Source organism: Ctenopharyngodon idella, chromosome 5 (assembly GCF_019924925.1).
Source record: "Ctenopharyngodon idella isolate HZGC_01 chromosome 5, HZGC01, whole genome shotgun sequence".
Taxonomy (NCBI): Eukaryota; Metazoa; Chordata; class Actinopteri; order Cypriniformes; family Xenocyprididae; genus Ctenopharyngodon; species Ctenopharyngodon idella.
The window spans coordinates 5,959,169-5,972,696 of NC_067224.1; the positions used below are offsets into that span (position 1 = coordinate 5,959,169).

Consider the following 13,528-nt stretch of genomic DNA (forward strand, 5'->3'; position numbering starts at 1 on the left):
TTACGAGATTCTAAGATTTACACTTTTAAATGTAGGAACCCTGTTTCTTAAATCAGGGTTTCTACAGGTTTTATGAAGGTAAATTTAAGACCTTTTTAAGACAAATAAAAAAAATTAAAAAAAATGTAAGGAATAAATTGAAGGGAATATAATATGTTCTCTAAATGTAAATGTCTAGGCACACACAATGAGTTTTATTAGCAACACTTCAAAGTTTGAAAATACATTTTCCAACAGGTCTCCATTACTTTTTAATTAATTTTTCAACAAAAAATAGCTTTAAATTTGAATAGCTCTGCTCCCAAACACTAGAATATGGAAATAAATTTTACTGTACCTTCTGATCACACTGCAAAAGATTGTTCTTTTCCAGTAGTTTTGTCTTGTTTTCTAGTGCAAATTTCTAAAAGATTCTTAAATCAAGATACATTTACTTGAGAAGCAAAATAACATAAGAAATCTTGCGATCTTGTGAAAGTGATTTTATGATTAAAACATGAACAAATGTCAATGAGTTCAGAAAAATCAACTTAATTAAAATGAAAAAGTAATTTTTAGACCCACTGATAGATATTTGTTCTTGCTTTAAGCATAAACTCACTTAATAAACAAGAAAAATTTCTTCATTTTGCATTTAAAGCAAATGTATCTTGATTTAATGTTTTATTTGTACTGGAAAAATCCTGAGGAAGATTTTTATTTATTTATTTATTTTTTGCTGTGCATACAATTTAATTTAGGCCCTATAAAATTAATTTCATTTATTTATTTTTTTTTTGTTTTATAGTTTTACTCCGTTTTAATGGTTATTTTTTTTTTTAGTCAAAAAGCATGTCTAATTAATTGAAATCATGAAACATACAATTTAACAGCAATTTATTAAAAGTTTAACAAAAAATACATTTTTAGGGCCCTATGAAATACTTTTTGTTTTTCTCCCAAATGTTGCTGTATTTTCTTTTTTTCCGTTTTTGGGTGAACTATTTACTCACATGAGGGTGAGTAAATGATGACAGAATTTTTTGGGTGAACTATCCCTTTAAGTGTATTTATCCAAAAGTTGACAAATTCCGTAACGTTCCACATTATACAGTAAATTCCATTTTTATGAATGGATTCTGCGATTCTGTACACGTTTTCAGCATAGCGGAAATCATAGGGTCCTAATTTAATGCCATGATATTGAATTTAAAGGCCTTAAATTGTAGAAAGTCAAATTAAGACCACGGAAACCCTGTGAATATAAAATAAACATGACAGTTTTTGAAAGGTTACAAATTAAAATAAGAATTTTTATGCTTATGTTAGCTTGTTTTGTCTTATTTCAAATCATTTTAAACCCTTAGAAGTCTGCTGAGGCCCTTCAGTCGGCCCCGGCTCCCTGGTTGAGAATCACTGAGTAGCTGCAAACCCCATAACAGCTAGATAAGCAATGTGCAAAGATTCCAGTATGACGCATACGACAAACCATTAAAAAAGAAAAAAAGAGTTCAAATGGATGTCAAGAATGCACCTCAAATGCCTCCTCTGTGCATGTGGCATAAAAGCTATTCAGTATTCAGTTCGGGCGCTCTCGCAGACCTGAGTGATTACGACATGTCTGCGTCACCTCCAGCAGAGCGGATCTCATTGAAAACGACAAAATACACTCATAGACTCGTTCAGCTATACTTCCAACTAAAACACTGGTGCCAATATAGTGTATAGTAAAGCTACACATACTATATATACAGTATATATACATATGTGTGTGTGTGTTACAGTATCTCACAGAAGTGAGTACACCCCTCACATTTTTGTAAATATTTTATTATATCTTTTCATGTGACAACACTGAAGAAATGACACTTTGCTACAATGTAAAGTAGTGAGTGTACAGCTTGTATAACAGTGTAAATTTGCTGTCCCTTCAAAATAACTCAACACACAGCTATTAATGTCTAAACCGCTGGCCACAAAAGTGACTACACCCCTAAGTGAAAATGTCCAAATTGGGCCCAAAGTGTCAATATTTTGTGTGGCCACCATTATTTTCCAGCACTGCCTTAACCCCCCCTGGGCATGGAGTTCACCAGAGCTTCACAGGTTGCCACTGGAGTCCTCTTCCACTCCTCCATGACGACATCACGGAGCTGGTGGATGTTAGAGACCTTGCGCTCCTCCACCTTCAGTTTGAGGATGCCCCACAGATGCTCAATAGGGTTTAGGTCTGGAGACATGCTTGGCCAGTCCATCACCTTTACCCTCAGCTTCTTTAGCAAGGCAGTGGTCGTCTCGGAGGTGTGTTTGGGGTCGTTATCATGTTGGAATACTGCCCTGCGGCTCAGCCTCCGAAGGGAGGCCCGAAGGGAGGCCCAAGCAGCCCCAGACCATGACACTCCCACCACCATGCTTGACTGTAGGCAAGACACACTTGTCTTTGTACTCCTCACCTGGTTGCCGCCACACACGCTTGACACCATCTGAACCAAATAAGTTTATCTTGGTCTCATCAGACCACAGGACATGGTTCCAGTAATTCATGTCTTTAGTCTGCTTGTCTTCAGCAAACTGTGTGCGGGCTTTCTTGTGTATCATCTTTAGAAGAGGCTTCCTTCTGGGACGACAGCCATGCAGACCAATTTGATGCAGTGTGCGGCGTATGGTCTGAGCACTGACAGGCTGACCCGCCACCCCTTCAACCTCTGCAGCAATGCCGGAAGCACTCATACGTCTATTTCCCAAACACAACCTCTGGATATGACGCTGAGCACGTGCACTCAACTTCTTTGGTCGACCATGGCGAGGCCTGTTCTGAGTGGAACCTGTCCTGTTAAACCGCTGTATGGTCTTGGCCACCGTGCTGCAGCTCAGTTTCAGGGTCTTGGCAATCTTCTTATAGCCTACGCCATCTTTATGTAGAGCAACAATTCTTTTTTTCAGATCCTCAGAGAGTTCTTTGCCATGAGGTGCCATGTTGAACTTCCAGTGACCAGTATGAGCGAGTGAGAGCGATAACACCAAATTTAACACACCTGCTCCCCATTCACACCTGAGACCTTGTAACACTAACAAGTCACATGACACCGGGAAAAGAAAATGGCTAATTAGGCCCAATTTGGAAATTTTTACTTAGGGGTGTACTCACTTTTGTGTCCAGTGGTTTAGACGTTAATGGCTGTGTGTTGAGTTATTTTGAGGGGACAGCAAATTTACACTGTTATACAAGCTGTACACTCACTACTTTACATTGTAGCAAAGTGTCATTTCTTCAGTGTTGTCACATGAAAAGATATAATAAAATATTTACAAAAATGTGAGGGGTGTACTCACTTCTGTGAGATACTGTATTTTTAATATTATATTATCGCCATAATTTACGTAAAATTAACTGAGAAATTTGCATGAATTACATAAATGACAAACATAATGAGGGTGCATGTTTGGGAGGCCAACACTGCTGACTTTATTTTGAATTACAACTATTCAAAATAAACCTGGAGAAATTTGATCAGACTTTTTGTTGAATTTGTGCATGTCAGACTTCACATTTCAGTACTGGGAAGCACATCGACAATATAAACGATAATCATTAAAACTCACATTTGAACATATAAAGGTTAATGTATTAATATTTCACCTTCTTACACAAGTGTTCTACTGGCAGATGTTTATTGGACGCTGCTTACATGCAGGTTCACAGGCACATTAGCAACTATGGCAACAAAAAAGTTCACATTTAGTCACCAGCACCACCATGAAGGCTAATAAAGTTTCAGGGGGGAAAAAAAAGAAAAAAATAACCTCTACTCAACAGTTCAAAAGGGATTCATCCTTGTATCGCTGAGTCTACGTTGATGAATTTTTTATTGCATCCATATGTTAGTGTATTAGTTTTAAACCAAAGCTGAGTGAGGTTGTTTACTAACGTTGAACAGATATTTCTAACACTCCAAAGAGACCAATTACTATCGCACAATACCTACTCACTTTCACAAGCACAATATATCACATATGGATGGATTCAGTCTGGGAATGAATATCAGATGACCCACTTATACATGATCGATAGAAAACATGTTTTGAGTCTACCACATTAAGTTGATTCATAGCAGTTTAAACGATATAAGACATTGATGGAGTGTCGACATGTTCAACAGCAGTTACGCTGAAGAAGAAAAAAACATTAAAAGGAATGTGACATTTTATGTTGGTCAAAGCATGCAAGGCTAATATCAAATAGCTGGCAATGTTGTACAATCGCATGAAGTAGCATATCAGAGAATGAAACAAAAGAAACAGTGCCATAATGCATGATGTACATCAAAAACTGTTACTATTTTAGAGGATATAGTGGCTTATAAGTGGTTACTATTAAAACCGAATAATTTTCGAAACTATGCCTTCTGTTTAAAGATTTAAGTCGTACACTTTTTCCTTCTTTGCATAAGATGACAAATACAGGGCATGTGAAGGTGAAGTACTGACAATGCATTCAAACAATTAAAAAATATATATAGCTGTGTTCCAAAATTCCCATTCGACACTATCAACAACATCAAGACATTTGGCTAGAATAGAACATGTATGATTTTCACATAGTGGGTACATAAACTGGTACCTATAGATGGATTTAAAATAATGGCAGCAAACATTGGAGAGCTGGATCTTGTGCCACAGAGGTGGTGGTGGCTGGTTAGGGAGGAAGGGACAAATATGTAGAGGAAAAAAAGGACGACAGAGACGTTCAATTCTTCAGAATGGCATCGTACATCTGGTACACGTACTGAGACACCTCTGGAGCCCTGCATTTCAGAGAGAGCTGAAAGAGAAAGAAAAGCCATTTAAATGTGGAGTGCTCTGATAAAAATTTGTAACAAAGTGCTTATTTTGGTACATAGTCAAAAAGACATTTTTTATTATTATTACGAATAATATGAAAAATTAAAATGACACAGAAATTGTCAATTATGGTTTCAAAATGTCTAATGAATTTCAACTGTTAATGCTCTAAGCAGACACAATGTGGTCAACACAAATGTTTATCTATTTTTAAGGGAGACATTTTTAAGGGTTCATTCAACAAAAAAAAACAAATAAAAACTTATTTTTCACATATTTGACATTGTTGCAGCACCTCTCTTCCCAGTCTGTCAGTAACACTGTTTAGTTTCTGTCTCTGTGAAGCCCCTCCTTCCGAAAAGTGTAATGTGCTCTGATTGGTCAGCTGGACCAGTGTGTTGTGATTGGTCAACTGCTTTCAGTGTGTTTTAGAATCGTCATGCCCCTATCATGACTGAGAGTTTTAACACACTACTAACGCAACTCAACCAGGACTCGCCCCTTTATTTTGTGTATGCCTTAGACAGGAATTATTTAAATGAGGAATATTGTGCCGTGTTCATTCCCGGAAAAAAACTCAAGACTACAATTGAGGCGTTTCAGGGAGTTCAGAAACCGTAGAGAATAACTCCCTTTGCGGTATCTTTGTGCTTTGTAACTTTGCAGACCTTTTTCATGCTCAAACAGCAACACTACACTCTAAAGAAAGATGAAAATGTAAAAAAGCATAACAGGACCCCTTTAATGTAGTCTGGGTCATACTATCTTTTACTTTGCATAGTTTTATTAAGTGTTTTCTACCAAATGATAGATGAATTTGCACCATAATATTATAATGTAGAGTTTGATTAGAAACACGGCCTGTGATGGCAACAACAATAAATATGGGAAGTGTTTTCTCTTCATTTTTGCTTCCGTAACTATGCATGATGATTATATAGCATTTTTTTATCTTCATCATTGTTTTTTACTTTGCTGTCGATCAGTACAGATGAGCTATTTTCTCTTTGATTTACAAATATACAGTTGCAATCAAAATTATTCAACCCCTGGAGACTGTAATAATTTACAAATGTAAGTTTTTCTAAAGATATTGTTTTTTAAAAATATCTAACAGTTTAATGGCAAATTAAAAGTGATAATGTCAATATGTAATGTAATGCTTTTGAGTTAAGGGATTTGTTTTCTAATACTGCTATATCATAATTATTCAACCCCTAGTCAAAGCTGCTGTTTTTAAGTCACTTATTTATATGGCACAAAACTGTGCTGAAACACAATTAAGCCTTGGAAACGCTGTTATACATACATACATTTAAGCCCATGCATGTGCTAAGTTGAGTAGCAAATATGGCCAAGTCAAAAGAGCTTTCACAAAAGCTATAGAGAACCAACTGTTTTATTACATTAGAAAGTCGGTACAGAGACTGAAGCTTGATGATCAATGGACTTTCTTGCAGGACAGCCGTCCCAAAGTTTTCATCCAAATCTACTTAAGCTTGGTTCAGGGATCAGTCGTGAATGTTCTTGAGTAGCCTGTACAGTCGTCAATTGGTGGAATATGAAGAAAGCAGTGGTAATGTGAAAACCAAAGATTATCAGCGATTATCAGGGCCAAGATTGCAGTAGAGAGCTGGCAGAAGCTTCAATAAACGCTGCCTGCAAGTGCTCAAGAGGTTATAAAGAATAAACGAGGGTGAATAATTTTGTACATTAATGTTTAAAGCCAATTTGATTCTTTTCATTTTTCATCAACTTTACATTCTCAGAATCACTCAAATGTTTATTAATAAACTTTATATAATAGTTTACTGATGCCTTTGTTGAATTCTCAAAATGATTAAACCTCATTGACCTGCAAGTCATTTTGCTGCTGAGAACAAAAGTTTATGAAAATTCTGCTTTTCACTAAGAAGCCTTGAGTGAAGCTGGACAAATAAAGTGCTATCCATAAAAGTGTTAGAAATAATGTTCCCTTTAAGACCAGAAGACAATCTGTACAGACTCAACGCTAGCAATTCTTAAAGTCAAATGGAGTTAATCTGCATGTCCAATGATTTTCAGTATGGAGATTACAATAGGGAGATTAAGTTAATTCATAATAGCAAGAATAGTTTCTAAACATAAGGAAGCATGTTCTATATATATCACTAGTGTTATGTTATTGACATAATTTAAGTAAAACGTAAAAACTGAGAAATTTGCATAAATTACAAAATTTCCCCCATTTGCTTTAATGGCAGCATGAACTCAACAAAACATAACTGATCATGTTCTCCAGCATGATTTGAGATATATATTAAGCTGAAAATGGAAGCAAGAACATTTGACTGTCTCAACAAAGAGCCACATGATCAATGTCAGTAGTTATTTTAAATTAGATTTTGAATGTGAGCCTCAGACTTTTGGACTCCACTGTATATATTTATTTCTGTTTCTTTGTTGTTGTTGTTTTTTTTTAAATTGCATTTCAGTATACAATAAAACATCCTACATATATATAATAAAAAAATGGCACAGCAAACATTACAAGAGTGTGTTTTTTTGCTCAGGTGGTCAAAGAACTATATTCAGCCTGAGGAGCAAATTTAAGGGCACAATATAGGGAGAAAAAACAAAACCCGAAAATGAATACTTTTGCTCTTTTGGCTCAGCTCTTGCTGTCAATTCACTCTTGCCTTTAAATGTCACTATATTTGGACTGACCAAAGATAAATCTTTTTCTTTAACTGATTGCCATGAACAATTCTCAGCCCGCCAGGAACATAATCCCAAGTACAGCAGGGCTTGTATTGGTTACCTCTACTTGAGGAATATGTTTCCAGAGGTCTCGGCTCTTGGCAGACAACAGCACTCCATCACTGGCTGTTAGGTCAAACCGTGCTGGCTCGACTGAGTCCAGTTATCATCTGTTCAGATCGGAGCCAGCTGCTGCCAGAATACTGAGGGCTGAAGTCTCATTAAAAATCAATTGTCTGGGATCAGGTAAGGCTTCTGATCACACTGAGCCGATCTGTCCTCAGGGGGCCAAAGGCAATCAAGCTCGGCAGAGGTGGCTGAACAGATGCCTTCTGAATAATAAAGAGGGGTCTATTGCTAATCAACAGATTAATCTATTTAGCAGCCTCTTAATTTGGCCACCAACTTCTCAATGGAAATTTATAGAGTCCATGGCAGCTGCCTTGCTGGACAGTCAGTCAGGATTGGCTTTGTATGTTTCTGTCCTAAGGACTTAGGTGAGAATGCTTATTCCTTACTGGAAATGGAATCATAAAGTTGAAATTATTTCAACTGTCCATCAGATGCCATTTTTATTCTTTCCACCAACTGCCAACCACACACAGAGGATTGTGCGAAATCAGAGGCTGTGAACGATGCATCTATGCTGCCTTCAGAAACCATTATTATGCAAACACTGAATCTGGATGTGCCCTCACACCTTAGGATTGGGAACTGAGAACTGGGTCTTTATTCAGAATAGAAGAATCATATGATGTTTGGTTCCTTTAATGGTTCTCACACATGCATTCTTCGGCGGAATGGATGGAATACCATAGCAAAACAGTCCGACAGAGCATCTTGCACTAAAACAGAGGGGACTCTTGAGTCAGTTCTTTTTGGTGAATCAAAAACAATAAGCTCAACCACTGTTGTGTGAAGGTCAAACAAATAGATGGAATTGGGAGCCGGTTCTTTTCAGTGAATCAAAAACAATAAGCGTAAACAATGTAGTCTGATTCCCAAACAAATGATTCTAGTGTCCTAAAACTCATAAATAAAGCTTTAAAAAAACAAACAAAAAAACAACAACAAAAAAACAACAACAAATGATTCTAGTGAGCCGGTTCTTTTTGGTGAATCAAAAACAAACAGTGCAACCAATGTAGTCTGATTCACAAACAAATGATTCTTGTGAGCCGGTTCTTTTTGGTGATTTAAAAACAAACAGTGAAACCAATGTAGTCCGATTCCCAAACAAATGATTCTTGTGAGCCGTTTCTTTTTAGTGTGGTCAGTGCAGTTTAATTCCAGGATGAATAACTAATGATTTGATTCTAGTTAGTGAATCAAACACATACAGCTTCTGTGCTTATATGAACACATGTAGCTAAAGTTATACAGTAAGCATTTTGTCAGTAGTATTTTATAAATATTAATGAATGTTATCAAGTTTAATTGTTCAGTATCGTTTAAAATTATTGAAGGCCAATTACTGAATTGTATATATAGTATTTTTATTATTATAATATATATATATTTTTCCAAAAATGTATTCCTTATAAGTACTAGATTAATTAATGGAACTGTTACGTAACCAGAATCAGATCCAGAACCTTTTCTTTATGATTCCTATCCCTACACTATCTGCAAAGGCAGCATTTTTCAGGCTTCAGACACTGCCCATCTGCTGTGTACACACATTTACTATTCACTTCATGCTTAGCAGTCAGTTGTGAAGATCTGAAGAGGGATTTTCTGTCTAGCTTGCCAGTTTTATCCCAGTGCTTTGTGTTTAACGAACAAGCATTAAAACTGTAGAATGTGCTGCTGTAATTTGCCTCATCCTCACTCATATGATTATAACAAACCACTGTCAAATGTGCAACTGGATCTTATCAATCTCCAGTGTCATGCTGTTGTCAAGGAAAGGTTCACTGCAGGAGCTCAACCTGGGTTCTGTGCCTCACTGGGCAATAGACTATTTCAATTCACCAGGCAGAGCGCTGAGTAGACCGCTGCTGTTTGGCTCCACATGAATTATAAAACATGTAAGTACAGACCTCGAACGGATGATGAGCACTCACTGCCATACTTTGCATCTCAATTTCAGAATTGAAACCAGAATAGGTTTGTGAAGCACTGCTCACACAGAGTCGCTGCTGCCTGCGGGCTGATACGAGTTATACAATTATAAAATGTGTTTATATGTACCTGCACTTAAAGGGATGGTTCACCTAAAAATAAAAATTATATTAAGATTCTAGCAAACTGCCTTTTTTCCACACAATGAAAGTGGACAGAGAGCAGGGACAGCTGTTGTCATTATTCATTATATGAGAAAAGCAAGGCTTGGACATTCTGTTAAATATCTTCTTTTGTGTTTCATGAAAGAAAAGTTGAAACAATAAGTAAATGATGTTTAAGTTTTTTTTGATGAGTTAGGTATACCCGTATTATTATGAATGGGAGAAAGTGCAATGCGCAATATGTTGGAATAAGTCCCGCCTTCTAAATAAGAGGCAATCGTCGATTGGTAAATTCATTGCGTCACTGCAGCTGCCTTTAGAAGCTCCGATTCCAATAGAAACAGTCACTTTCTATAGAGACGCGCACTTAGGACTGCGCACGTGCATTAGCTTGATCCAGCCTAAAAAAAAGGCGTTTTTTTTTTATATGATTTGAGTGTTTAGAAACAAAATTTATGAGACAGTGGTTGTCAGATTTTATTGGTGATTTCAAATATGAAATTTAATCGAATACTTGGCGAACAGCTTTGGAGAATTTGATGTTTCCCCATTCAAAGAGATGCACTTGAATGCCCGAGAGGTGTTTCAAAGATGGCCGCCGAGTGAAATGACTTGTCTTAAAGGGACTTTGATCGCACTTAATTTACCCCCATCCCACAAAACTCTTGTGTATGATATTGGTGTTTTTGACATTTAACTGCATAATAACCACATAATACCTAAAGCTGACTGTTTTTTTTTTTTTTTACACAGTTTTATTTTATTATCATCATTTTTTTTTGTGTTAGAGAGGGAGAAGGGCATAAAAAATTGGACTTAAACACAGCCCAGAAGGAGCGAAGATTGCTTAGGCACAAGTAAGACAACATGATCACCAAACATTCAACAGCATATAAATCAAAACTGAAAATGTCAAATCCACAGATGTGCAAGCTTTGGGAGCGTTGATGGACTCAATCTACGGGTGCGTCTCAATCAGTTCCCTAGCTCCCGAGCTTGTGAATCAGTACGTGTACAAGAATTCGGGCACTGGTAAGAACAGTAATGGATACTGACTCACTACACATTGGGACACTTATGACTCTATTTCCAGCGTGACAACGTCCTCATTGTACAACATCACTACTGGTATTTATGAACAAAAGCAGAGCTGATATCATTCTGACATTACCTGTAATGTTATTTAAAGTACATTATGATAAATACTTTGATTGTTACATATATGTGCAACATTTCAGCCGTAAATACATTATAAAAGTATAATAAAATAATGGTTTGTATTTTTTTAAAAAACATCTCTTGTGTGTCGTTAGGTGTAGTGAGTTGGCTCACGTAATTTAAGTTTCGCACTTCAGAACTGCCGTTAAGGGAGCATGGTGAGCATCGATGCTCCCCAGTTTTCACGGTGCATTGTGGGACGTTTTAGGGAGCGAACATTTCAGTGCCCTGGAAAGATTCTGCGATTGATGCAGCCCTTAAAATGGCCGACTCCCTGAACTAGGGAGCTGATTGAGACAAACCATGTTTTGATCATCATTCTGAATCCGATCCGGACGAGGTCTTTGTCAAAAATGCGATTTTCTCAGCTTTATGTTCAATTTTTTTTTTTTTTTTTTTTTAAAGAAACTATCCACATTCAAATGAATGAAGCTAGAATAAAATGTATAAATGAAATGTAAAAATTAGAGGTTCAGTTCTTGCCTTTGATATATTGACCGTTTACATATTCATACAAAATATTCAGGGGGGCATGAAAGTTTTGTGAATATGATCAAAAATGCTGCCGCTGGCTAGCAATAAAACGCTGGCGGGGAAAGAGTTAAAGTGTTCATTTTTAAAAATGTATCTCTCACTACACATTCTAGATAGAGTCCTCATGTGATAACATCTTACATGATAAAAGTACATGAAAAACTACTTCATTATCATCTGTAAGCAGTTATCGCATTCTGCTACTGAATCTCTTGCAGCATCACATCAAAAGAAATGAAATTTTACTCAAGCTAAGTGTCTGCAGTCACCAAAGTTGAACGTGAGAAGACAAAAACACTGGGAATACCACAGAATAATACAAAGACAATAAATAATTTCTAATGGGTTGTTCTTATTGGCTGCGCGCAACTAGCGTAGTTTGATTCACAAGTGAATGACTCATTGGACATGACTGAATTGGGAAAAATCACTCAAAGGTCTTTGAATCAGTTTAACAAACTGCTCGCTGTATCTGTCAAAATTAGTTAGTGAATAAACATCTGATTCACTTATAGAGTCTCTCAGAGGCTGCAACACTTTAAAAGGGGAAAAAAAAGTAGAATATAGTTTACTAAACTTGTTGACTCAATACAAAAATCACAGAGGAAAGGGCTGCCACTTATTGAGATTCTGCTTATGTAATAGCAAATATCCAAGGTCATGCAGGTCGCTGTTTGTGAAGATAATTCAGGAACGGTAAACAGAACTGACACAAATTAATAATTATTTGATATGACAGAATCAAAGGGCACTGGGGATCCATGAGCTGAAAATGGGGATCAATACTCTACCTGTCGAGCGACAAGCCTTTTCTGAACCCTTCATACTGCTCTCAACCTTCCTGTTCATTTAATGCATTAGGCAAGCAAGTCAAGCAGAAAGCACGGCTTTCAGGGTCATCAATTTATCATGTTTTAAAAGCCTGATCTTCAGAGCACTGAATTACAATTTCATAATAATGTGCTGAAACCTTGGGAGTGGATCGGTGGACAAAAAAAAGTAGATATCAAAATAAAGCAGGTTTTATGTTAATATCGTATTCTGGCAAAGTTAGGGATGAAGGATGTCCTTGAATATGTTCTGGACAATGTCAAAAGCATTTTGTTTGTCAAGGGACAAGATTTATTTTGCTCTTTTGTGTTAAATTGGCAAGCGTTTTTCGAGTTGGACTTTGTTTGAATACACAATTGTTGCATCTTCGTGCTGTGAGGGATTACCGTGTAATTGGGATTGCCAGGTTGTATGCGGAGTTCGGCGAGTATCCAGATCCCGTTGGTGAGTTTGAGCGACTGATACAGCATGTCCTGGCCTTCTACGTTCCTCTTGGCGATGGTGTAGACATTGTTGTTCTGCAGTTTGCCTGACACCGTATCTGCCAATACAACAGACACATGGTTACCCAACAAAATACTCACAGAAGTCTCTCAGCAGACTATAGCTATCAGGAGAAAAGCTACAATCCATCCAATATAAAAACCCCATGAAAAGGTCTGATGGGCACTTGTATTAAGTATTCCCTAATAAGTAAGTACAGGTATTCCCTATTGAAACTGGAAGGGTCTGAAGTACATAGCAATACATATTTTTTTTTAAATAACCTATTTGTAGCATGGATGAAAGCAATAGAGACACTTTAAAAATTGATGCATTTCAGCCAGTTTCTTCACAACCAGCTTGTGGTTGGGAAAGTAATAAAGTATAAGCATTAGCACAACCGAAGGAACACAGTGAACTGAAATTTTCTACTTTCTACATCCTAATTGGAGACAGGTGGTGTTTAGCAAGTTGACATGTAATTTTACTGTCCTCAAAGAAAAAGTCCATTGATCTGGTTCTTACATCATTTGGCTGGGGGGGGGAAAAAAAAGCTTTGTCCACAATCATAAAATGATCTATTCAAATTAATTTTGAAAACTTGAAATAAAATAAAATACCAATTTAAAGTAAAATGTAGAAATATATATATATATATATTTATACAACAGTTC

General features: G+C 36.7%; 1 protein-coding gene across 2 annotated transcripts in view; it reads right to left on the reverse strand.

Moving 5' to 3' along the window:
* Nucleotides 1-3,421: 3,421 nt before the first annotated feature.
* The window catches only part of ap2b1 (adaptor related protein complex 2 subunit beta 1), a 54,064-nt gene continuing 43,957 nt past the window's right edge, over nt 3,422-13,528 (reverse strand). For both annotated transcript variants that reach the window (XM_051894100.1, XM_051894101.1), the window contains exons 21-22: nt 12,758-12,912; nt 3,422-4,801 (exon numbers count right to left, since the gene is read on the reverse strand). In XM_051894100.1, coding sequence (XP_051750060.1) covers nt 4,727-4,801; nt 12,758-12,912 — 230 coding nt within the window. In that variant the 3' untranslated portion in view covers nt 3,422-4,726. The remainder of the gene's footprint in view (nt 4,802-12,757; nt 12,913-13,528) is intronic.